The 27,119-nt window shown below is 47.3% G+C and overlaps 1 protein-coding gene across 1 annotated transcript in view; it reads right to left on the reverse strand.

The window, feature by feature from the left end:
* LOC115188951 (E3 ubiquitin-protein ligase ZNF598-like) overlaps nucleotides 1-26,415 on the reverse strand; it is a 30,921-nt gene extending 4,506 nt beyond the window's left edge. Inside the window, exons 1-9 of the mRNA XM_029747782.1 lie at nucleotides 26,008-26,415; nucleotides 22,452-22,564; nucleotides 21,805-21,934; nucleotides 18,600-18,811; nucleotides 13,054-13,271; nucleotides 12,846-12,954; nucleotides 11,182-11,715; nucleotides 6,939-7,891; nucleotides 1,545-1,713 (exon numbers count right to left, since the gene is read on the reverse strand). Of these exons, the coding sequence (XP_029603642.1) occupies nucleotides 1,545-1,713; nucleotides 6,939-7,891; nucleotides 11,182-11,715; nucleotides 12,846-12,954; nucleotides 13,054-13,271; nucleotides 18,600-18,811; nucleotides 21,805-21,934; nucleotides 22,452-22,564; nucleotides 26,008-26,178 (2,609 nt within the window). The 5' untranslated portion in view covers nucleotides 26,179-26,415. The remainder of the gene's footprint in view (nucleotides 1-1,544; nucleotides 1,714-6,938; nucleotides 7,892-11,181; nucleotides 11,716-12,845; nucleotides 12,955-13,053; nucleotides 13,272-18,599; nucleotides 18,812-21,804; nucleotides 21,935-22,451; nucleotides 22,565-26,007) is intronic.
* Nucleotides 26,416-27,119: the final 704 nt, after the last annotated feature.

Here is a 27,119-nt window from a genome sequence, read left to right on the forward strand (position 1 = left end):
TGTAAAGGTGGTGGTCTGTCTGGTGTCTGGTGTCTAAAGGTGGTGGTCTGTCTGGTGTCTGGTGTCTAAAGGTGGTGGTCTGTCTGGTGTCTGGTGTCTGTAAAGGTGGTGGTCTGTCTGGAGTCTGTAAAGGTGGTGGTCTGTCTGGTGTCTGCAAAGGTGGTGGTCTGTCTGGAGTCTGCAAAGGTGGTTGTCTGTCTGGAGTCTGTAAAGGTGGTGGTCTGTCTGGAGTCTGTAAAGGTGGTGGTCTGTCTGGTGATGTGATGTAGTGGTCTGTGTCTGGTCTGTCAAGGATGTGATGTCTAGTCTGTAAAGGTGATGTGATGGCTGGTCTGTAAAGGTGATGTCTAGTCTGTAAAGGTGATGTCTAGTCTGTAAAGGTGATGTCTAGTCTGTAAAGGTGATGTGATGGTCGGTCTGTAAAGGTGATGGTCGGTCTGTAAAGGTGATGTGATGGTCAGTCTGTAAAGGTGATGTGATGGTCGGTCTGTAAAGGTGATGTGATGGTCGGTCTGTAAAGGTGATGTGATGGTCAGTCTGTAAAGGTGATGTGATGGTCGGTCTGTAAAGGTGATGTGATGGCCGGTCTGTAAAGGTGATGTGATGGTCGGTCTGTAAAGGTGATGTGATGGTCGGTCTGTAAAGGTGATGTGATGGTCGGTCTGTAAAGGTGATGTCTGGTCTGTAAAGGTGATGTGATGGTCGGTCTGTAAAGGTGATGTGATGGTCGGTCTGTAAAGGTGATGGTCGGTCTGTAAAGGTGATGGTCGGTCTGTAAAGGTGATGGTCGGTCTGTAAAGGTGATGGTCGGTCTGTAAAGGTGATGGTCGGTCTGTAAAGGTGATGTGATGGTCGGTCTGTAAAGGTGATGTGATGGTCGGTCTGTAAAGGTGAAGTGATGGTCGGTCTGTAAAGGTGATGGTCGGTCTGTAAAGGTGATGTGATGGTCGGTCTGTAAAGGTGATGTGATGGTCGGTCTGTAAAGGTGATGTGATGGTTGGTCTGTAAAGGTGATGTGATGGTTGGTCTGTAAAGGTCGGTCTGTAAAGGTGATGTGATGGTCGGTCTGTAAAGGTGATGTGATGGTCAGTCTGTAAAGGTGATGTGATGGTCGGTCTGTAAAGGTGATGTGATGGTCGGTCTGTAAAGGTGATGTGATGGTCGGTCTGTAAAGGTGATGTGATGGTCGGTCTGTAAAGGTGATGTGATGTCTGGTCTGTAAAGGTGATGTGATGTCTGGTCTGTAAAGGTGATGTCTGGTCTGGTCTGTAAAAGTGATGTGATGGTTGGTCTGTAAAGGTGATGTGATGGTCTGGTCTGTAAAGGTGATGTGATGGTCTGTAAAGGTAATGTGATGGTCTGTAAAGGTGATGTGATGATCTGGTCTGTAAAGGTGATGTGATGGTCTGTAAAGGTAATGTGATGGTCTGTAAAGGTGATGTGATGGTCTGTAAAGGTGATGTGATGGTCTGTAAAGGTGATGTGATGGTCTGTAAAGGTGATGGTTGGTTTGTAAAGGTGATGTGATGGTCTGTCTGTCTCACCGGGGGCTGGATGCAGGGGGGTCCGGCTCCACCACGTTGCTGTTGAGGGGGATGCCGGTGAACCCCGGGGGGGGCTTACTGGGCGGGGGGGCGCCGCCCTGGCCGGGGGGAGACGGGGACAGGACGTTGGGGGGGGCAGAACTCTTCAGGACGAAGGAACTTTTAAAGCCTTGAGGAGAAAAACAACACGGTCAACATCACTACATTATCGATGCTACTTTCATCCATAACAACTTAAAGCTGCAACTAAATTCAAATAGAAATGTGTGTTATAGAGCTGTCACTCTCATTGACAGCAAGTCTAAGAAGCGGTAGATCTGTTCTATGTGAGGTATTTCTATGCTCCATGTTCTTATGTTTAGTTCTTGTGTCGAACTTTTGGTTTTCTACACCAGCATCAAAACAACTGAAAATACAATATTTTGGGTTATTGAATATATATTTCACAGCGGTTTCGATAGTACAATGATTCTCTATGCAATGGGCTAAAAAATGAATACTTAAAATGTCAATAAATAAAAAATTATGTGCTGGTGTGTTGTTACTGCTGGGACGTTACTGTCTGGTGTGGTGTTACTCACTGCTGGGACGTTACTGTCTGGTGTGGTGTTACTCACTGCTGGGACGTTACTGTCTGGTGTGGTGTTACTGCTGGGACGTTACTGTCTGGTGTGGTGTTACTCACTGCTGGGACGTTACTGTCTGGTGTGGTGTTACTCACTGCTGGGACGTTACTGTCTGGTGTGGTGTTACTCACTGCTGGGACGCTACTGTCTGGTGTGGTGTTACTCACTGCTGGGACGCTACTGTCTGGTGTGTTGTTACTCACTGCTGGGACGTTACTGTCTGGTGTGGTGTTACTCACTGCTGGGACGTTACTGTCTGGTGTGGTGTTACTCACTGCTGGGACGTTACTGTCTGGTGTGGTGTTACTCACTGCTGGGACGTTACTGTCTGGTGTGGTGTTACTGCTGGGACGTTACTGTCTGGTGTGGTGTTACTCACTGCTGGGACGTTACTGTCTGGTGTGGTGTTACTCACTGCTGGGACGTTACTGTCTGGTGTGGTGTTACTCACTGCTGGGACGTTACTGTCTGGTGTGGTGTCACTGCTGGGACGTTACTGTCTGGTGTGGTGTTACTGCTGAGACGTTACTGTCTGGTGTGGTGTTACTGTCTGGTGTGTTGTTACTGCTGGGACGTTACTGTCTGGTGTGGTGTTACTGCTGGGACGTTACTGTCTGGTGTGTTGTTACTGCTGGGACGTTACTGTCTGGTGTGTTGTTACTGCTGGGACGTTACTGTCTGGTGTGGTGTTACTCACTGCTGGGACGTTACTGTCTGGTGTGGTGTTACTCACTGCTGGGTCGTTACTGTCTGGTGTGGTGTTACTGCTGGGTCGTTACTGTCTGGTGTGGTGTTACTCACTGCTGGGACGTTACTGTCTGGTGTGGTGTTACTCACTGCTGGGACGTTACTGTCTGGTGTGGTGTTACTCACTGCTGGGACGTTACTGTCTGGTGTGGTGTTACTCACTGCTGGGACGTTACTGTCTGGTGTGGTGTTACTCACTGCTGGGACGTTACTGTCTGGTGTGGTGTTACTGCTGGGTCGTTACTGTCTGGTGTGGTGTTACTGCTGGGACGTTACTGTCTGGTGTGGTGTTACTGCTGGGACGTTACTGTCTGGTGTGGTGTTACTCACTGCTAGGTCGTTACTGTCTGGTGTGGTGTTACTGCTGGGTCGTTACTGTCTGGTGTGGTGTTACTGCTGGGACGTTACTGTCTGGTGTGGTGTTACTCACTGCTGGGACGTTACTGTCTGGTGTGGTGTTACTCACTGCTGGGACGTTACTGTCTGGTGTGGTGTCACTGCTGGGACGTTACTGTCTGGTGTGGTGTTACTGCTGAGACGTTACTGTCTGGTGTGGTGTAACTGCTGGGACGTTACTGTCTTGTGTGTTGTTACTGCTGGGACGTTACTGTCTGGTGTGTTGTTACTGCTGGGACGTTACTGTCTGGTGTGTTGTTACTGCTGGGACGTTACTGTCTGGTGTGGTGTTACTCACTGCTGGGACGTTACTGTCTGGTGTGGTGTTACTCACTGCTGGGACGTTACTGTCTGGTGTGGTGTTACTCACTGCTGGGACGTTACTGTCTGGTGTGGTGTTACTCACTGCTGGGACGTTACTGTCTGGTGTGGTGTTACTCACTGCTGGGACGTTACTGTCTGGTGTGGTGTTACTCACTGCTGGGACGTTACTGTCTGGTGTGGTGTTACTCACTGCTGGGACGTTACTGTCTGGTGTGGTGTTACTCCTGCTGGGACGTTACTGTCTGGTGTGTTGTTACTGCTGGGACGTTACTGTCTGGTGTGTTGTTACTGCTGGGACGTTACTGTCTGGTGTGTTGTTACTGCTGGGACGTTACTGTCTGGTGTGTTGTTACTGCTGGGACGTTACTGTCTGGTGTGGTGTTACTCACTGCTGGGACGTTACTGTCTGGTGTGTTGTTACCTACTGCTGGGACGTTACTGTCTGGTGTGGTGTTACTCACTGCTGGGACGTTACTGTCTGGTGTGGTGTTACTCACTGCTGGGACGTTACTGTCTGGTGTGGTGTTACTGCTGGGACGTTACTGTCTGGTGTGTTGTTACTGTCTGGTGTGGTGTTACTGCTGGGACGTTACTGTCTGGTGTGGTGTTACTGCTGGGACGTTACTGTCTGGTGTGGTGTTACTGCTGGGACGTTACTGTCTGGTGTGGTGTTACTGCTGAGACGTTACTGTCTGGTGTGGTGTTACTCACTGCTGGGACGTTACTGTCTGGTGTGTTGTTACTCACTGCTGGGACGTTACTGTCTGGTGTGTTGTTACTCACTGCTGGGACGTTACTGTCTGGTGTGTTGTTACTCACTGCTGGGACGTTACTGTCTGGTGTGGTGTTACTCACTGCTGGGACGTTACTGTCTGGTGTGGTGTTACTCACTGCTGGGACGTTACTGTCTGGTGTGGTGTTACTCACTGCTGGGACGTTACTGTCTGGTGTGTTGTTACTGCTGGGACGTTACTGTCTGGTGTGGTGTTACTGCTGGGACGTTACTGTCTGGTGTGGTGTTACTGCTGGGATGTTACTGTCTGCTGGGACGTTACTGTCTGGTGTGGTGTTACTGCTGGGACGTTACTGTCTGGTGTGTTGTTACTCACTGCTGGGACGTTACTGTCTGGTGTGTTATTACTCACTGCTGGGACGTTACTGTCTGGTGTGTTGTTACTCACTGCTGAGACGTTACTGTCTGGTGTGGTGTTACTCACTGCTGGGACGTTACTGTCTGGTGTGGTGTTACTCACTGCTGGGACGTTACTGTCTGGTGTGGTGTTACTCACTGCTGGGACGTTACTGTCTGGTGTGTTGTTACTGCTGGGACGTTACTGTCTGGTGTGTTGTTACTGCTGGGACGTTACTGTCTGGTGTGGTGTTACTCACTGCTGGGACGTTACTGTCTGGTGTGGTGTTACTCACTGCTGGGACGTTACTGTCTGGTGTGTTGTTACTCACTGCTGGGACGTTACTGTCTGGTGTGTTGTTACCTACTGCTGGGACGTTACTGTCTGGTGTGTTGTTACTGCTGGGACGTTACTGTCTGGTGTGGTGTTACTCACTGCTGGGACGTTACTGTCTGGTGTGGTGTTACTGCTGGGACGTTACTGTCTGGTGTGTTGTTACTGCTGGGACGTTACTGTCTGGTGTGGTGTTACTGCTGGGACGTTACTGTCTGGTGTGGTGTTACTGCTGGGACGTTACTGTCTGGTGTGGTGTTACTGCTGGGACGTTACTGTCTGGTGTGGTGTTACTCACTGCTGGGACGTTACTGTCTGGTGTGGTGTTACTCACTGCTGGGACGTTACTGTCTGGTGTGGTGTTACTGCTGGGACGTTACTGTCTGGTGTGGTGTTACTGCTGGGACGTTACTGTCTGGTGTGGTGTTACTGCTGGGACGTTACTGTCTGGTGTGGTGTTACTGCTGGGACGTTACTGTCTGGTGTGGTGTTACTGCTGGGACGTTACTGTCTGGTGTGGTGTTACTGCTGGGACGTTACTGTCTGCTGGGACGTTACTGTCAGGTGTGGTGTTACTGCTGGGACGTTACTGTCTGATGTGTTGTTACTCACTGCTGGGACGTTACTGTCTGGTGTGGTGTTACTCACTGCTGGGACGTTACTGTCTGGTGTGGTGTTACTCACTGCTGGGACGTTACTGTCTGGTGTGTTATTACTCACTGCTGGGACGTTACTGTCTGGAGTGGTGTTACTCACTGCTGGGACGTTACTGTCTGGTGTGGTGTTACTCACTGCTGGGACGTTACTGTCTGGTGTGGTGTTACTCACTGCTGGGACGTTACTGTCTGGTGTGGTGTTACTCACTGCTGGGACGTTACTGTCTGGTGTGGTGTTACTGCTGGGACGTTACTGTCTGGTGTGGTGTTACTGCTGGGACGTTACTGTCTGGTGTGGTGTTACTCACTGCTGGGACGTTACTGTCTGGTGTGGTGTTACTCACTGCTGGGACGTTACTGTCTGGTGTGGTGTTACTCACTGCTGGGACGTTACTGTCTGGTGTGGTGTTACTCACTGCTGGGACGTTACTGTCTGGTGTGGTGTTACTGCTGGGACGTTACTGTCTGGTGTGGTGTTACTGCTGGGACATTACTGTCTGGTGTGGTGTTACTCACTGCTGAGACGTTACTGTCTGGTGTGGTGTTACTGCTGGGACATTACTGTCTGGTGTGGTGTTACTCACTGCTGAGACGTTACTGTCTGGTGTGGTGTTACTCACTGCTGGGACGTTACTGTCTGGTGTGGTGTTACTGCTGGGACGTTACTGTCTGGTGTGGTGTTACTGCTGGGACGTTACTGTCTGGTGTGGTGTTACTCACTGCTGGGACGTTACTGTCTGGTGTGGTGTTACTCACTGCTGGGACGTTACTGTCTGGTGTGGTGTTACTCACTGCTGGGACGTTACTGTCTGGTGTGTTGTTACTGCTGGGACGTTACTGTCTGGTGTGGTGTTACTCACTGCTGGGACGTTACTGTCTGGTGTGGTGTTACTGCTGGGACGTTACTGTCTGGTGTGTTGTTACTGCTGGGACGTTACTGTCTGGTGTGTTGTTACTGCTGGGACGTTACTGTCTGGTGTGTTGTTACTGCTGGGACGTTACTGTCTGGTGTGGTGTTACTGCTGGGACGTTACTGTCTGGTGTGTTGTTACTGCTGGGACGTTACTGTCTGGTGTGTTGTTAGTGCTGGGACGTTACTGTCTGGTGTGGTGTTACTGCTGGGACGTTACTGTCTGGTGTGTTGTAATGTAAAGTGTAGAGCCAATAGGGATAGTTCTGTACCGGGGGGGGGTTTCTTGGAGACGAGGGCAGGAAACTCCTCCTCCACCTCCAGGGGGGGGTCAGGCTGGGCTTTGGGGAGGGGGGCCACCGTGACTGGTTTATCCAGGTGGCCGTTAGCCAATCCGCTCGCTTTAACCGTTGCTTTTACAGCGGTTTTAACCGCCGCCGTCGTCACAGCAACCAGCGGTTTGGAGGCGCGGCTCTCCGGAACGTTCTCCTTCTGTACCCTGGAGACCGTTTCCGTGGGGACATGAACTTGGTTCCCAAATGGTGGAAGGGGCGTGGCCTGTTTCTTCTTCTTGGCCGACTTGGATGTGGGGCTCGGGGCGGGGTTTGATGTTACGGGGGAGGGCTTAGAGGTCGGCGGGAGGGGCTTAGCTGTCAGTGGGAGGGGCTTAGAGGTAGGTGGGAGGGGCTTAGAGGTCGGTGGGAGGGGCTTAGAGGCAGTAGGGGCAGACTTAGAGGGTCCTTTGACGATGAGAAGAGAGGAGATATCCAACATGGTCGGAATTGCTCGGTGCTCCTGCATCGTCTTGGCAACGCAATTGTCATCATCAGAGGGCGGGGATGGGCGACGGGCGGAGAGCTTTTTCCTCCGAGAGGAAGAGGAAGAGGAGGAGAGGAGCTGGGGGCCGGCGGGGAGAGGAAGAGGAGGGTTGTTAGAGGAAGGTCTAGAGGAAGAGGAGGGAAGGATGACCGTCTTGGAGCTGCTGCTGCTGCTGCTGCTGCTGGCTTGGCTCCAGGCTGAGGTCGCTCCGCCCGCTGGTCTGGGAGGACGGATCTTAGAGACCAGGGCGGGGAAATCTTCCTCTATGAAGGAGGAGTGCTTCCTGGGTTGGGCGGAGTAGGCGGGGGTCATGGGGGTCGTAACCGTGGCAGCAGATAGACTGGGGAAGTCGTCCTCCTTCAGAGGGACCTGGGCCGGAGTCTTCAGGGCTGGGGGGGCCTTAACACTGTAACACACACATTAATATATATATCTATAAAATACATCAGAGACCTGGGGGACCTTAACACTAACACACAATATATACCTATAACATACAATACCAGTAAAAAGTTTGGACACACCTACTCATTCAAGAGTTTTTCTTTATTTTTTACTATTTAATAATAGTGAAGACATCAAAACTATGAAATAACACATATGGAATCATGTAGTAACAAACAAACAAACAAAAAAAGTTTTAAATCAAAATATATTGTATATTTAGATTCTTCAACAGTAGCCACCCTTTGCCTTGATGACAGCTTTGCACACTCTTGGCATTCTCTCAACCAGCTTCATGAGGAATGCTTTTCCAACAGTTCCCACATATGCTGAGCACTTATTGGCTGCTTTCCCTTCACTCTGCGGTCCAACTCATGCCAAACCATCTCAATTGGGTTGAGATTGGGGGATTGTGGAGACCAGGTCATCTGATGCAGCACTCCATCACTCTCCTTCTTGGTCAAATATCCCTTAACCTCTCTTGGGTAGGGGGCAGTATTTTCACGGCCGGATGAAAAACGTACCCAAATTAAACTGCCTACTACTCGGGCCCAGAAACTAGAATATGCATATTATTAGTAGATTTGGATAGAAAACACTCTGAAGTTTCTAAAAAACTGTTTGAATGATGTCTGTGAGTATAATAGAACTCATATGGCAGGCAAAAACCCTGAGAAAAATCCAACCAGGAAGTTGAAAATCAGAGGCTGTAGTTTAAAAAAAATTAATTCCCTTTCAAAACTACAGTGACTTAGGGGTCATTTTGCACTTCCTAAGGCTTCCACTAGATGTCAACAGTCTTTAGAAAGTTGTTTGAGGTTATGGTGAATATTGAGGGAATAACAGCCGGTTCAAGCAGTGGACTGTCTGAGGTCATGTAGTTACTTCATGCGCGTTCACGCATGGCTAGCATTTTTTATTTTTCTTCTGTGATGAATCCGCTAATGTCCGGTTGGAATATTATCGATGTTTTATGTTAAAAACACCCTAAGGATTGATTGTAAACATCGTTTGACATGTTTCTACAAACGGTAATGGAACTTTTGAGCTTTTCGTCTATTGATTTGCCCGCATCGTGCCTTTGGAGTAGTGTTCTGGACGCGCCAACAAAACAGAGGTATTTGGACATAAATTATGGACTTTATCGAACAAATTAACATTTCTTGTGGAAGTGGGAGTCCTGCGAATGCATTCCGCCGAGGATCAGCAAAGGAAAGATTTATAACACTAATTTAGAGTTTTGTTGATGCCAGAACTTGGCGGGTAACTGTATAGTTTGCATTGACGGCTGAGCTCTGTACTCAGAATATTTAACAATGTGCTTTCTCCGTAAAGTTATTTTGAAATCTGACACAGCGGTTGCATTAAGAGGTAGTATATCTATAATTCTTTAAATAATTGTTATATATTTTGTCAACGTTTATGATGAGTATTTCTGTAAATTAATGTGCACATTCACCGGAAGTTTTGGGAGGCAAACATTTTCTGAACATCCCACGCAAATGTAAAATGCTGTTTTTGGATATAAATATGAACTTGACCGAACAAAACATACATGTATTGTGTAACATGATGTCCTATGAGTGCCATCTGATGAAGATCATCAAAGGTTAGTGCTTCATTTTAGCTGTATTTCTGGTTTTTGTGACGCGTCTCCTTGCTAGGAAAATGGCTGTGTGGCTTTTCTTGTTTAGGTGGAGTCCTAACATAATCTAATGTTTTGCTTTCGCCGTAAAGCCTTCTTGAAATCGGACAATGTGGTTGGATTAAGGAGAAGTGTATCTTTAAAATGGGATATAATAGTCGTATGTTTGAGAAATTTGAATTATGAGATTTTGGTCGTTTTGAATTTGCCGCCCTGCTATTTCACTGGCTGTTGGGAGTGTGTCCCGCAGGTGGGACGGTAGCATCCCACATACCCGAGAGAAGTTAAACAGCCTGGAGGTGTGTTGGGTGATTGTCCTGTTGAAAAACAAATTATAGTCCCACTAAGGCCAAACCAGATGGGATGGCGTATTGCTGCAGAATGCTGCGGTAGCCATGCTGGTTAAGTGTGCCTTGAATTCTAAATAAATCACAGACAGTGTCACCAGCAAAGCACCCCCACACCATCACACCTCCTCCTCCATGCTTCACGGTGGGAACCACACATGCGGAGATCAACCGTCCACATACTCTGCGTCTCACAAAGACACGGCGGTTGGAACCAAAAATCTCAAAGAACAGATTTCCACCGATCTAATGTCCATTGCTCGTGTTTCTTGGCCCAAGCAAGTATTTTCTTCTTATTGGTGTCCTTTAGTAGTGGTTTCTTTGCAGCAATTCAACCATGAATGTCTGATTCACACAGTATCCTCTGAACAGTTGATGGTGAGATGTGTCTGTTACTTGAACTCTGTGAAGCATTTATTTGGGCTGCAATCTGAAGTGCAGTTAACTGTAATAAACTTATCCTCTGCAGCAGAGGGAACTCTGGGTCTTCCTTTCCTGTGGCGGTCCTCATGAGAGCCAGTTTCATCGTGATGGTTTTTGCGACTGCATTGAAAATTCTTGACATTTTCCGGATTGACTGACCTTCATGTCTTAAAGTAATGATGGACTGTTTCTCTTTGCTTATTTGAGCTGTTCTTGCCATAATATGGACTTGGTCTTTTACCAAATAGGGCTATCTTCTGTATACCACCCCTACCTTGTCACAACACAACTGATTGGCTCAAACGCATTATGAAGGAAAGAAATTCCACAAATTAATAAGGCACACCTGTTAATTGAAATGCATTCCAGGTGACTACCTCATGAAGCTGGTTGAGAGAATGCCAAGAGTGTGCAAAGCTGCTGTCATTAAGGCTACATTGAAGAATCTCAAATATATTTTGATTTGTTTAACACTTTTTTGGTTACTACATGATTCCATATGTGTTATTATTTCATAGTTTTGACGTCTTCACTATTATTCTACAACGTAGAAAATAGTACAAATAAAGAAAAACCCTGTAATGAGCAGGTTTGTCCAAACTGTTGACTGGTCCTGTACATCACTACAAAGAGACCTGGGTCAGGGACAGGATGGCCGGTGAGAGAGAGGCTTTACAGTGTAATATACACATAAATGATAACACAGCTGGTATACACATTAACCTCGGGGTGTGTGTGTGTGTGTGTGTCTCAGTGTGGGTGTGTGTGTGTGTGTGTGTGTACCACAGTGTGTGTGTGTGTACCTCAGTGTGTGTGTGTGTGTGTGTGTGTGTGTACCTCAGTGTGGGTGCTGCAGCCCCCAGGAGAGCTGGGAAGTCGTCTCCTGTCAGAGGGTTGCTCTTCATGGTCCTCACTGGGGGAGTTTCTGCCGGAGGTTTGATAGGAACACTCCTGTGTCTCTCCTCAATCTCCATCCTCTCCATCCTCTCCATCCTCTCCGTCCGCTCAGGCCTCTCCGGCCTCTCCGTCCGCTCAGGCCTCTCTGTCCGCTCAGGCCTCTCCGTCCGCTCAGGCCTCTCCGTCCGCTCAGGCCTCTCCGTCCGCTCAGGCCTCTCCGTCCGCTCAGGCCTCTCCGTCCGCTCAGGCCTCTCCGTCCGCTCAGGCCTCTCCGTCCGCTCAGGCCTCTCCGTCCGCTCAGGCCTCTCCGTCCGCTCAGGCCTCTCCGTCCGCTCAGGCCTCTCCGTCCTCTCCTCTTTGCGGTGTTTGGGCGCTCCACTCCTGTCCTGGGTGTCTCGTCCTCTGTCCTCCTGTCTCCTCTGTTGCATCATGGAGGCTCTGACTGCTACTGCCAACTCCCTGTCCTCCTCCTCACTACCAACAACACAACATTGTTAAAAGTCTATCACAGAGTCTTATAATACCCAGAAACCACTGGTGAAACACGCAAACGGTTCCAATCGTTTATCCACACATTCATTTTATTCATTGTGGATATTAGAATCACTTCAAATTAAAGGTTTCGGTGTAGGTTTACCCCGGCGTGACGTTTTGATAACCGTGTAAATCTCTCTAAGACAAGGTGACTTTTATCAAATATAGTCACCTGTATTTACAACCCCCCAAAAAATGAAAACGCTAATTAGCTGCTAATGTAGCTATCGTACAGAACTACAAATACCACGTCTCAAGCTTCACGTCACTCACCAGGGCCGCGATGACCTGGACCAGACTGCTGAATTCAGGCTAAGGTAAGAATCTCTGGATTAACTCATGTTAGCTAAATGTAGTAATTATTAAAATTGGCTAAAAGTTGTTTAAAAATTCTGTGAACTGTCTTGAGCAAGTTTTTAATTGAAAAACGCCTGTTACCTAGCTAGCTAGCTAGCTAGCTAGCTTGCTCATGGTTAGCTAGTTAGCAACATTAGCCTGGCTAGCTGGCTACATCAGCAGTCTATTTGTCTAGCCATTTAAATGCATGATACATTCATAACTTGTTTAGGTTTTTATAAACCAACAGTCTAGCTTGCTAGTGAACTAGCTAGCGAACTTAAGATGGTGAAGCTAGCATACGTGTTCATGATAATGTTTGTTTGCGTCTGTGGGTGAGAGGTGGGTAGCCTACTTTAAGTACTTGGGGGTATGATATAAAATGCTAACCTCACCTGTTATTGTAATGGTGAGAGGTTAGCATGTCTTGGGGGTATGATATAAAATGCTAACCTCCCCTGTTATTGTAATGGTGAGAGGTTAGCATGTCTTGGAGGTATGCTAACCTCCCCTGTTATTGTAATGGTGAGAGGTTAGCATGTCTTGAGAGTGATCAGCTAACTTTAGCCACCGCTAGCTAGAAATCAATGAGAGTAAATGGGGGGGAGGAGCAACCCCCAAGCAAATGTTTTGGACAAATGGAACTAAAATCAACTGGTTTGACGTTACTTAAAAAGTTGATTAGCGTGAGAATTGCGTCACAATTGGTCTCATAGTGATGATGTCATACTGACCGGTTGTATCGCCAGCTACCTCTGGTGTTCTGTTGGTTCCCTTGGTTCCTTCCTCTTCCTCCTCGACCCGACCTCACTTCCTCATAGTCCTCTCCAGACACCATGCCTCCTTGAAGGAACACACAGTATGGTTGTTACCAAGCAGGCCTGAAATCCAGTTTTTGTTTGTTTTTCGAAACAGAAAACAGCGCACAGTATCCAGTCTCACCATCGTTGCGTCGGGTCTGCCGCGGTGCATAGCTGAACTGCAGGTCTATGTGTCGGTTCTGTCGTGCTTCGGCCCGGTTCTTGCTGTGCGCCGAGGCCTTGTGGGCTTTGTAGTCGATCTGGCTCCTGAAGGCGTGGGTGAATTGCTCTGTAGCACAGCGGCCTTCCTCGCACAGGTAGTGGGCCTCCCGGAAGTGCTCGCTCAGGTACTGGTAGTCACTGTGGAGAGAAGGTGGGGGGATTACAACATGCTTAGGATAGATACAGGGTTGTGAGTGAGAGAATGTGTGTATGTGTGTGTGTGTGTGTGTGTGTGTGTGTACACACCTACTCATTCAAGAGTTTCTTTATTTTTACTATTTTCTACATTGTAGAATAATAGTGAAGACATCAAAACTATGAAATAACACATATGGAATCATGTAGTAACCAAAAAAACAAGTGTTAAATCAAAATAAACTCAGCAACAACAAAAAAAAAAACGTCCCTTTTTCAGGACCCTGTCTTTCAAAGATAATTCGTAAAAATCAAAATAACTTCAAAGATCTTCATTGTAAAGGGTTTAAACACTGTTTCCCCATGCTTGTTCAATGAACCATAAACAATTAATGAACATGCACCTGTGGAACGGTCGTTAAGACACTAACAGCTTGCAGACGGTAGGCAATTAAGGTCAGTTATGAAAACTTAGGACACTAAAGAGGCCTTTCTACTGACTCTGAAAAACACCAAAAGAAAGATGCCCAGGGTCCCTGCTCATCTGCGTGAACGTGCCTTAGGCCTGCTGCAAGGAGGCATGAGGACTGCAGATGTGGCCAGGGCAATAAATTGCAATGTCCGTACTGTGAGACGCCTAAGACAGCGCTACAGGGAGACAGGACGGACAGCTGATCGTCCTCGTAGTGGCAGACCACGTGCAGCAACACCTGCACAGGATCGGTACATCTGAACATCACACCTGCGGGACAGGTACAGGATGGCAACAACAACTGCCAGGGTTACACCAGGAACACACAATCCCTCCATCAGTGCTCAGACTGTCCGCAATAGGCTGAGAGAGGCTGGACTGAGGGCTTGTAGGCCTGTTGTAAGGCAGGTCCTCACCAGACATCACATGCAACAACGTCGCCTATGGGCACAAACCCACCGTTGCTGGACCAGACAGGACTGGCAAAAAGTGCTCTTGACTGACGAGTCGCGTTTTTGTCTCACCAGGGGTGATGGTCGGATTCGCGTTTATCGTCGAAGGAATGAGCGTTAAGCCGAGGCCTGTACTGTGGAGCGGGATCCATTTGGAGGTGGAGGGTCCGTCATGGTCTGGGGCGGTGTGTCACAGCATCATCGGACTGAGCTTGTTGTCATTGCAGGCAATCTCAACGCTGTGCGTTACAGGGAAGACATCCTCCTCCCTCATGTGGCACCCTTCCTGCAGGCTCATCCTGACATGACCCTCCAGCATGACAATGCCACCAGCCATACTGCTCGTTCTGTGCATGATTTCCTGCAAGACAGGAATGTCAGTGTTCTGCCATGGCCAGCGAAGAGCCCGGATCTCAATCCCATTGAGCACGTCTGGGACCTGTTGGATCGGAGGGTGAGGGCTAGGGCCATTCCCCCCAGAAATGTCCGGGAACTTGCAGGTGCCTTGGTGGAAGAGTGGGGTAACATCTCACAGCAAGAACTGGCAAATCTGGTGCAGTCCATGAGGAGGAGATGCACTGCAGTACTTAATGCAGCTGGTGGCCACACCAGATACTGACTGTTACTTTTGATTTTGACCCCCATTTGTTCAGGGACACATTATTCCATTTCTGTTAGTCACATGTCTGTGGAACTTGTTCAGTTTATGTCTCAGTTGTTGAATCTTGTTATGTTCATACAAATATTTACACAAAGTTTGCTGAAAATAAAACGCAGTTGACAGTGAGAGGACGTTTCTGTTTTTACAGAGTTTATATGCTTCAAAGCTGACACCCTTTGCACACTCTTGGCATTCTCTCAACCAGCTTCATGAGGAATGCTTTTCCAACAGTTCCCACATATGCTGTGCACTTATTGGCTGCTTTTCCTTCACTCTGCGTTCCAACACATGCCAAACCATCTCAATTGGGTTGAGGTCGGGTGATTGTGGAGGCCAGGTCATCTGATGCAGCATTCCGTCACTCTCCTTCTTGGTCAAATAGCCCTTACACAGCCTGGAGGTGTGTTGGGTCATTGTCCTGTTGAAAAACAAATGATAGTCCCACTAAGCCCAAACCAGATGGGATGGTGTATCGCTGCAGAATGCTGTGGTAGCCATGCTGGTTAAGTGTGCCTTGAATTCAAAATAAATCACAGACAGTGTCACCAGCAAAGCACCCCCACACCATCACACCTCCTCCTCCATGCTTCACAGTGGGAACCACAAAGACACGGCGGTTGGAACCAAAAATCGCACATTTGGACTCATCAGACCGAAGGACAGATTTCCACTGGTCTAATGTCCATTGCTCGTGATTCTTGGCCCAAGCAAGTCTCTTCTTCTTATTGGTGTCCTTTAGTAGTGGTTTCCTGGCAGCAATTCAACCATGAAGGCCTGATTCACACAGTCTCCTCTGAACAGGTGCATTTAACTAATAAACTTATCCTCTGCAGCAGAGGGAACTCTGGGTCTTCCTTTCCTGTGGCGGTCCTCATGAGGCTGGTAACTCTGGGTCTTCCTGTCCTGTGGCGGTCCTCATGAGGCTGGTAACTCTGGGTCTTCCTTTCCTGTGGCGGTCCTCATGAGGCTGGTAACTCTAATGAACTTATCCTCTGCAGCAGAGGTAACTCTGGGTCTTCCTGTCCTGTGGCGGTCCTCATGAGGCTGGTTGTCACGTCCTGGCCAGTATAAGGGTTAATTAGTATTGTAGTTTGGTCAGGACGTGGCAGAGGGTATTTGTTTTATGTGGTTCAGGGTGGTGTGTTTGGTTAACCTCTCTGGCGCATGTGGGACGAACTCGTCCCACCTACGTAACAGCCACTGAAATCCAGTAGCGCGATTTTTGAATCGTTAGAAATACTATTACTTCAATTTCTCAAACATATGACTATTTTACAGCTATTTAAAGACAAGAATCTCGTTAATCTAACCCCACTGTCCGATTTCAAAAAGGCTTTACAACGAAAGCAAAACATTAGATTATGTTAGCAGAGTGCCCAGCCAGAAATAATCAGACACCCATTTTTCAAGCTAGCATATCATGTCACATAAACCCAAACCACAGCTAAATGCAGCACTAACCTTTTATGATCTTCATCAGATGACACACCTAGGACATTGTGTTATACAATACATGCATGTCTGTTCAATCAAGTTCATATTTATATCAAAAAACAGCTTTTTACATTAGCATGTGACGTTCAGAAAAAGCATAACCCCCGCAAACTTCCGGGGAATTTACTAACAGTTTGCTAAATTACTCACGATAAACGTTCACAAAAAGCATAACAATTATTTTAAGAATTATAGATACATTACTCCTCTATGCACTCGATATGTCCGATTTTAAAATAGATTATTGCAAAATGTGCTTCATCCGAAAAGCTAAGTACATAGCCCGGCATCACAGGGCTAGCTATTTAGATACCCACCCAGGTCAGCCTCCACCAAAATCACATTTCCTATAAGAAAAATGTTCTTACCTTGCTTGTTCTTCGTCAGAATACACTGCCAGGACTTCTACTTCAATAACAAATGTTGGTTTGGTCCCAAATAATCCATCGTTATATCCAAACAGCGACGTTTTGTTCGTGAGTTCTAGACACTATCAGAATGCTTCATCACGGTCTCGAGCATGGCGCATTGGCGTGACAAAAATGTCTAAATATTCCATTACCGTACTTCGAAGCATGTCAACCGCTGTTTAAAACCAATTTTTATGCCATTTATCTCGTAGATAAGTGATAATATTCCGACCGGGAATATGCATTGAGCCTAAACAGCCGAATTAAATTTCTCCTCAGGAGCGAATCGTGCACGCGCCTCATTCAAAGGTCCTCTGAGCCGCCACTTGTCAAAGCCGATAATATGTTTCAACCTGAGGCTCCCTCGTCAACCTTCAGTTATTTCCCGGGTTCTGAGAGCCTATCGGAGCCCTGGGAATTGTCACGTTACAGCTAAGATCCTTACTTTTCAATAAACAGATGCAAGACGCACGACTCCTTGTCAGACAGGGTACTTCTTGCTTGAAACCTTGTCAGGTTTTTGCCTGCCATAGGAGTTCTGTTATACTCACAGACACCATTCAAACAGTTTTAGAAAATTCAGAGTGTTTTCTATCCAAACCTGAACAATAATATGCATATTCTAGCTTCTGAGTTGGTGTAGGAGGCAGTTAAAATGGGCACATATTTTTTTCCAAAATTCTCAATACTGCCCCCTATCCCAAACAGGTTAAAGGGTGTTTGATTTAGTATTTCCGGGGTTTTGGTTTATAGTCTATTTTTATGTATTTCTATGTCTAGTCTGGTGAGTGTGTTTCTATGTTGTGTTGATTGGGGTTGGGACTCTCAGTTGAAGGCAGGTGTTGTCTATCTGCCTTTGATTGAGAGTCCCATATATTAGGGTGTGTTTGTGGTTGTTATTTGTGGGTGATTGTTCTGTGTTGAGCTTAGGCTTTGCCAGACTGTTTGTTGTCGTTCGTTCGTTCGTTCTCGTGTTTTTGTTCTTTTTGTACGTTCATTGTTTGAAGTAATAAATTAACAAGATGAGCATACACATACCTGCTGCGTATTGGTCCTCCTTCACCGACGACAACCATGACACTGGTAACTCTAATGAACTTATCCTCTGCAGCAGAGGTAACTCTGGGTCTTCCTGTCCTGTGGCGGTCCTCATGAGAGCCAGTTTCATCATAGCGCTTGATGGTTTTGAAGATTGTTTTTTTGCGACTGCACTTGAAGAAACGTTCAAAGTTCTTGACATTTTCCGGATTGACTGACCTCCATGTCTTAAAGTAATGATGGACTGTCGTTTCTCTTTGCTTATTTGAGCTGTTCTTGCCATAATATGGACTTGGTCTTTTATCAGATAGGGCTATATTCTGTATACCACATAGTACAAATAAAGAAAAACCCTGGAACAAGTAGGTGTGACCAAACTAGTGACTGTGTGTGTGTGTGTGTGTGTGTGTGTGTGACTGGTTGTGTGTGTGTGTGTGTGTCTCTGTGTGTGACTGGTTGTGTGTGTGTGTCTCTGTGTGTGACTGGTTGTGTGTGTGTGTCTCTGTGTGTGACTGGTTGTGTGTGTGTGTGTGTGACTGGTTGTGTATGTGTGTGTGTGTGTCTCTCTGTGTGTGTGTGTGTGACTGGGTGTGTGTGTGTGTGTGTGTGTGTGTGTGTGTGTGTGTGACTGGTTGTGTATGTGTGTGTGTGTGTCTCTGTGTGTGTGTGTGTGAGACTGGTTGTGTATGTGTGTGTGTGTGTCTCTGTGTGTGTGTGTGTGTGTGTGTGTGTGTGTGTGTGTGTGTGTGTGTGTGTGTGTGTGTGTGTGTGTGTGTGTGTGTGTGTGTGTGTGTGTGTGTGTACCTGTAGTACTCCTGGGCTCCGTCGGCGTCACAGAAGTGACAGAAGTAATGGTCCCTTCGGAGGTGTTTCAGCAGCTCGTCGTTGTCGAGGTAACGGTCGTCGCAGAACTTGCAGATCGGGTGTCCGCGGTGAGACGTGTCCTCCGGGTCGCCGTGGGAACGGTGACGCGCCAGGTCCTTCCTGTTATACCACTTCCTCTCATGGGAGAAGATCTGGTGGGAAACGGGTTACATACACGTTAGATGGACTCTGATTGGCTACAGCGTAACGGCCAGCCTAGACTCCAGTCCTCGACAGGATAGTTTATTTAGACGGACGGGTGTAACTGGAGCTCTGATTGGCTACGGCGTAACCGGGCCAGCGTAGACTCCAGTCCTCGACAGGAGAGTTTATTTAGACGGACGGGTGTAACTGGAGCTCTGATTGGCTACGGCGTAACGGGGCCAGCGTAGACTCCAGTCCTCGACAGGATAGTTTATTTAGACGGACGGGTGTAACTGGAGCTCTGATTGGCTACAGCGTAACGGGGCCAGCCTAGACTCCAGTCCTCGACAGGATAGTTTATTTAGACGGACGGGTGTAACTGGAGCTCTGATTGGCTACGGCGTAACCGGGCCAGCGTAGACTCCAGTCCTCGACAGGAGAGTTTATTTAGACGGACGGGTGTAACTGGAGCTCTGATTGGCTACGGCGTAACGGGGCCAGCGTAGACTCCAGTCCTCGACAGGATAGTTTATTTAGACGGACGGGTGTAACTGGAGCTCTGATTGGCTACGGCGTAACCGGGCCAGCGTAGACTCCAGTCCTCGACAGGATAGTTTATTTAGACGGACGGGTGTAACTGGAGCTCTGATTGGCTACGGCGTAACGAGGCCAGCGTAGACTCCAGTCCTCGACAGGATAGTTTATTTAGACGGACGGGTGTAACTGGAGCTCTGATTGGCTACGGCGTAACGGGGCCAGCGTAGACTCCAGTCCTCGACAGGATAGTTTATTTAGACGGACGGGTGTAACTGGAGCTCTGATTGGCTACGGCGTAACGGGGCCAGCGTAGACTCCAGTCCTCGACAGGATAGTTTATTTAGACGGACGGGTGTAACTGGAGCTCTGATTGGCTACGGCGTAACGGGGCCAGCGTAGACTCCAGTCCTCGACAGGATAGTTTATTTAGACGGACGGGTGTAACTGGAGCTCTGATTGGCTACGGCGTAACCGGGCCAGCGTAGACTCCAGTCCTCGACAGGATAGTTGTTTTTCGTTGGGTTTTATTTACTGCAGTGTCTAATAATGATCCAAATGCACGGCTGTTTCCCCCCCGCTCTATATCGACATAGAATCTCTCCCCCCGCTCCATATCGACATAGAATCTCTCCCCCCGCTCTATATCGACATAGAATCTCTCCCCCCACTCTATATCGATATAGAATCTCTCCCCCCGCTCTATATCGACATAGAATCTCTCCCCCGCTCTATATCGACATAGAATCTCTCCCCCGCTCTATATCGACATAGAATCTCTCCCCCCACTCTATATCGATATAGAATCTCTCCCCCCACTCTATATCGACATAGAATCTCTCCCCCCACTCTATATCGACATAGAATCTCTCCCCCGCTCTATATCGACATAGAATCTCTCCCCGCTCTATATCGACATAGAATCTCTCCCCCGCTCTATATCGACATAGAATCTCTCCCCCCACTCTATATCGATATAGAATCTCTCCCCCGCTCTATATCGATATAGAATCTCTCCCCCGCTCTATATCGATATAGAATCTCTCCCCCGCTCTATATCGATATAGAATCTCTCCCCCCGCTCTATATCGATATAGAATCTCTCCCCCGCTCTATATCGATATAGAATCTCTCCCCCGCTCTATATCGATATAGAATCTCTCCCCCGCTCTATATCGATATAGAATCTCTCCCCCGCTCTATATCGATATAGAATCTCTCCCCCGCTCTATATCGACATATAGAATCTCTCCCCCGCTCTATATCGACATATAGAATCTCTCCCCCGCTCTATATCGACATATAGAATCTCTCCCCCGCTCCATATCGACATATAGAATCTCTCCCCCGCTCCATATCGATATATAGAATCTTTCCCCCGCTCCATATCGATATATAGAATCTTTCCCCCGCTCCATATCGATATATAGAATCTCTCCCCCGCTCAATATCGACATATAGAATCTTTCCCCCGCTCAATATCGACATATAGAATCTTTCCCCCGCTCAATATCGACATATAGAATCTCTCCCCCGCTCTATATCGACATATAGAATCTCTCCCCCGCTCTATATCGACATATAGAATCTCTCCCCCGCTCTATATCGACATATAGAATCTCTCCCCCGCTCTATATCGACATATAGAATCTCTCCCCCGCTCTATATCGACATATAGAATCTCTCCCCCGCTCTATATCGACATATAGAATCTCTCCCCCGCTCTATATCGACATATAGAATCTCTCCCCCGCTCTATATCGACATATAGAATCTCTCCCCCGCTCTATATCGATATAGAATCTCTCCCCCGCTCTATATCGATATAGAATCTCTCCCCCGCTCTATATCGATATAGAATCTCTCCCCCGCTCTATATCGATATAGAATCTCTCCCCGCTCTATATCGATATAGAATCTCTCCCCCGCTCTATATCGATATAGAATCTCTCCCCCGCTCTATATCGACATATAGAATCTTTCCCCCGCTCTATATCGACATATAGAATCTTTCCCCCGCTCTATATCGACATACAGAATCTCTCCCCCGCTCTATATCGACATATAGAATCTTTCCCCCGCTCTATATCGACATATAGAATCTTTCCCCCGCTCTATATCGATATACAGTAAAGACAGGTATAACAGGCAGACAGGTATAACAGGCAGACAGACAGGTATAACAGACAGACAGGTATAACAGTAAAGACAGGTATAACAGACAGACAGGTATTACAGACAGACAGACAGGTATAACAGCCAGCCAGACAGGTATAACAGACAGGTATTACAGACAGCCAGGTATAACAGACAGGTATACCAGTAAAGACAGGTATAACAGCCAGCCAGACAGGTATAACAGACAGGTATTACAGACAGCCAGGTATAACAGACAGGTATACCAGTAAAGACAGGTATAACAGACAGGTATAACAGCCAGGTATACCAGTAAAGACAGGTAACCTACCTGCAGGTGTTTGGTACAGAGTTTACAACAGAAGAGTTCATGTTGTTTCCTCATGTGCTGCTCCAACTCCTCAAACTTTGAGAAGACTTTAGACTCTGGACAGACAGGACACTCAGACAGCAGCAGTGTCCTACAGGCAGAGACAGAGAGAAACATGAGGAAGAGAGACAGACTGATAGGAGATAGAGAGGGCCAAGAGGAGGACAGGAGAGGAGAGGTCCAGGAGGAAGAGGAGAGGAGAGAAGAGCGGGCCAGGAGAGAAGAGAGGGCCAGGAGAGAAGAGAGGGCCAGGAGAGAAGAGAAGAGAGGGCCAGGAGAGAAGAGAGGGCCAGGAGAGAAGAGAAGAGAGGGCCAGGAGAGAGGGATAGGAGAGAAGAGGAGGGCCAGGAGGAGGACAGGAGAGAGGGATAGGAGGAGGAAGAGAGGGCCATGAGAGAGGGATAGGAGAGAGGAGGAGGGCCAGGAGAGAGGGATAGGAGAGAAGAGAAGAGAGGGCCAGGAGGAGGACAGGAGAGAGGGATAGGAGAGAGGAGAAGAGAGGGATAGGAGAGAAGAGAAGAGGGCCAGGAGAGAGGGATAGGAGAGAAGAGAAGAGAGGGCCAGGAGGAGGACAGGAGAGAGGGATAGGAGAGAGGAGAGCAGCGTACCTGAACTGAGCGTATATCTTGGAGTCAGTAAAGTAGATGTCATGTTTCCTTTCCACCTGCAGCGTCTGGAGGGGCAGAGAGGAGAAGGCCACCAACTTCTGCACAAACAGCACCTAGACACAAACACACTGTTAACGGGAGGGCCAGGAGGAAGAGAGGAGAGAGGGCCAGGAGGAAGAGAGGGCCAGGAGGAAGAGAGGAGAGAGGGCCAGGAGGAAGAGAGGAGAGAGGGCCAGGAGGAAGAGAGGAGAGAGGGCCAGGAGGAAGAGAGGAGAGAGGGCCAGGAGGAAGAGAGGAGAGAGGGAGGGAGAGAGGAGAGAGGGAGGGAGAGAGGGCCAGGAGGAAGAGAGGAGAGAGGGCCAGGAGGAAGAGAGGAGAGAGGGCCACTCACCCAAAGACAGTATGAAGATGGGCAGGAAGTCACCCAAAGACAGCATGAAGACGGGCAGGAAGTCACCCAAAGACAGCATGAAGATGGGCAGGAAGTCACCCAAAGACAGTATGAAGCTGGGCAGGAAGTCACCCAAAGACAGTATGAAGATGGACAGGAAGTCACCCAAAGACAGTATGAAGATGGACAGGGACTCACCCAAAGACAGTATGAAGATGGGCAGGAAGTCACCCAAAGACAGTACGAAGATGGGCAGGAAGTCACCCAAAGACAGTACGAAGACGGGCAGGAAGTTACCCAAAGACAGTATGAAGACGGGCAGGAAGTCACCCAAAGACAGCACGAAGATGGACAGGGACTCACCCAAAGTCAGTACGAAGATGGGCAGGAAGTCACCCAAAGACAGTACGAAGATGGGCAGGAAGTCACCCAAAGACAGTACGAAGATGGGCAGGAAGTCACCCAAAGACAGTACGAAGATGGGCAGGAAGTCACCCAAAGACAGTACGAAGATGGACAGGAAGTCACCCAGACAGGTTTTGAAACTCTGACACCCACCTACGGCCCTCCCCTTCCCCACCTCTCACTCAGCAACAGCTGGCCTCACTGCCTGACCACAGATAGAACAATGAGCCAGATATTTCACCAGATGTATAAACGTGAAGCATCCGGTGGGCGTTTCCACTCACTACCAAATATGGTGACGAGAGGAAGTCCAGCGGGAGAAGATGGAACGAGATGGATTTTGGCCCAACATTCTGCAAATGTTCTCGTCGATTTAAACATTTGATCTCAATACAGTTTTCTGTTCCCAAAACTAAAATCAGTTTTGAACAGAGTGGACTAAGTTTAGTTGACTTTACCATTTTCCAATGTTTCCAAAAAGTGGAAAGGCGAATTTAGTTTTTCACACCCGCACTTCAGAGTAGGCGTTCCCTAATGGAAATATGCAAATACACGCTAAAATGAGCGAATAGGATCTTGCCAGCTCGTGCTTTGCTCTGCCTCCCTCCTCCTTGCTTCTTCTGCCCACTATGACTACTTTGTTCCCGTTGGAAACGACAATACATTTTCACATCGATTTCAAAAGTAGGTACATTTCAGGAAAAACCGCGGACATGGCAACCCCGCCGTCCAGTAAGGGAACCACGGCAACCCCGCCATCCAGTAAGGGAACCACGGTAACCTCGCCGTCCCGTAGCGGAAGGAGCTTTGCATGAAGATGTGCAGCGTAGTTAAATAGAGATACACTGTATTTACACAGCAGTATGTGGACACCCCTTTCAAATTAGTGGATTCGGCTATTTCAGTCACACGCGTTGCTGACAGCACACAGCCATGCGATCTCCATAGACAAACATCGGCCTTACTGAAGAGCTCAGTGACTTTCAACGTGGCACCGTCATACCCTGCCAGAGCTGCCCCGGTCAACTGTAAGCGCTCTTATTGTGAAGTGGAAACTTTTGGATCATGTAGTGTACATCACGATGTAAACGGGGCATGACCACCTGCCTCATGCCGCGTTCACGTGCTAGTCAGAACTAGGAAACTAGGAAATGACTTGCTAACAGAGATAAACGTAGAATCACAAGGCTTTATCAGTCTCTCTGTGAACCGATAACTTCAGAAACTAGGAAATGACCGACTTGCTAACAGAGATAAACGTAGAATCACAAGGCTTTATCAGTCTCTGTGAACCGATAACTTCAGAAACTAGGAAATGACTTGCTAACAGAGATAAACGTAGAATCACAAGGCTTTATCAGTCTCTCTGTGAACCGATAACTTCAGAACAAAGTTGACAACGAATACAAAGTTTTCAATGTTTTTGATGTGAATCTATTTCAAATGAAAACAAATGAGATGAACGCGTTAAAATGTAAAACATTAGGCTATAGGCCCATTTCAAGCTTATTGAAATACATTTCATGTTCAATTAATCGACTTCTATTTTTCTACTTGTACTTTTCACAACTGTCTGTAATTTGTTAAAAATATATCAATGTGTAGCCTAACACCCGAGCAATGAAGTGCCAGATCTGTGATTTAGTGCATTTTAATAATTGAATAAGCATTAGAATAAACCGCATCAATATTTGCAGCCGTAGGCAGGTGGTAAGACCTAATGTCTCTCTCTAGGAGCTGATCCGTCGTCAGCATTGTGAAATAATTATAATGTTAAAGGTCATATTTCAATGGAGAAAACTGATCCTAAAGCAGTGATCCCTTTTTCTTCCGATCTAATCAGATCTCTCTGTCTGTCTGTCTGTCTGTCTGTCTGTCTGTCTGTCTGTCTGTCTGCCTCTCTCTCTGCCTCTCTCTCTGCCTCTCTCTGCCTCTCTCTCTCTCTGCCTCTCTCTCTCTCTGCCTCTCTCTCTCTCTGCCTCTAACACATGTTAACATCAGGAATAGGAAAGATGGATAGGATAGTTATTAAAAAACACTCAAACCAAAATGCCATCGGGAAACCGGGTCAATATAATGGATCATCTGTGGGCCCGGTCCATGGAGGAGGAGGAGGAGGGTAGTAAATTAAAAACCATTACATAACCACCACCCATCATGAAACCTGACAGCTCTCTCTCTCTCATATATAACCTTACATGGCCTTATAGCAAACTGTTACATACTTATTAGTTACCTACATAAATACAAAAACTAGTTACCTGGTGACAATAACACCAAAGATTTGTTTTATAACTAACCTCATTGGTTGGATTGGTGATAAACACACTCAAAGCTAAACGTTAGTAATTACGTTAGCTAGCTAGCTAATTTAGCTAGTGCCGGCCTATTACCACTTACAAAAACTACAAAATATGTCTCGACTTTCACGAATAACTATCTATCTATCTATCTATCTAAATAAATGTTTTAAAAAACGATGACTAACTTAGCTAGTTAGCTAGTCAGTGATTAGCTAGCTAGCTCATTTAGCTAGTGCCGGCCTATTACCACTTACAAAAACTACAAAATATGTCTTGACTTTCACGAATAACTATCTATCTAACTCAATTTTTACAAAAAAACGATGACTAACTTAGCTAGTTAGCGAGTCAGTGAGAGATAATATATAAAAAGTAGCTGTCTAACAAGCTGCCCATGCTAACACGGCCTGTACTGTCACAGCGCATCCCCGGTGTAGAGTAGTCCGGCAGGCCGTACCTTGTCGAGCTCCTCCCGGCAGACGGCGCAGTACTTCTGGTCGCACAATACCCTCATTTTGGTGGAGCAGCGGTAGCACACCGGGTGGTCGCATTTTCCCAGAGCAAAAATATCCAGCTCCTGACAACACAGAACACAGTTCCTCTCGTAGTTGTTAGATGTTGACTCCATGGTAAGTTTAAAAATAAAAAAGGCACAAAACAGGATTTATATTTTGGGTTTTCCGGTTGAAATCGTAGACGTTAGGAAGTAGCTGGGTGGCTAAACAGAGGCTGTTAAGTTTTAAAGAAGAAGCAGGTCTTGTTTGTGTAATGAGACGGAAGTCCTAAAGTCACTCGTCAATGCTGAGGTTTACTGGTGTATAAGCTATAAGGATAGACTGTTTCACGGCTTGTCTGTATTTCAATGACAGTGTGCTTCGCCTATCCCTCTACCGAGACACAGGCTGGTCCTCTTCACATCTCCACATGCCTCTCAGGGACTCGGAACATTTTTCCTATTATTCTTTATGTCAAATCCGAGACGCATTACATTTAGGATGGTATGTATTGATTTGTGGGGTGTCCATCATCCATTTCATATGTTACGAATTACAATTTGTTGTGGCTAACGTTAGCTATATTAGAGATTCATTATTTAAATTATTTTAATTTTGCTAAAAGGGTTAAGGAGTCCACATGCTACCCAGCCTGTAGAGTTCGTGCATATATTATGAAGACATTTAGTTTCGTTTTGGATTTTGGTGTGAGTTTTCCAGCTGTTCGGGCCCACATTACTCTAGAGGCAAGCCAAAGGGCCCACATTACTCTAGAGGCAAGCCAGAGGGTACACATTACTCTAGAGACAAGCCAGAGGGTACACATTACTCTAGAGGCAAGCCAGAGGGTACACATTACTCTAGAGGCAAGCCAGAGGGTACACATTACTCTAGAGGCAAGCCAGAGGGTACACATTACTCTAGAGGCAAGCCAAAGGGTACACATTACTCTAGAGGCAAGCCAAAGGGTACACATTACTCTAGATGACAGCCAAAGGGTACACATTACTCTAGAGGCAAGCCAGAGGGCCAGAGGGTACACATTACTCTAGAGGCAAGCCAGAGGGTACACATT

Source organism: Salmo trutta, unplaced genomic scaffold, assembly GCF_901001165.1.
Source record: "Salmo trutta unplaced genomic scaffold, fSalTru1.1, whole genome shotgun sequence".
In the NCBI taxonomy this organism is placed as follows: Eukaryota; Metazoa; Chordata; class Actinopteri; order Salmoniformes; family Salmonidae; genus Salmo; species Salmo trutta.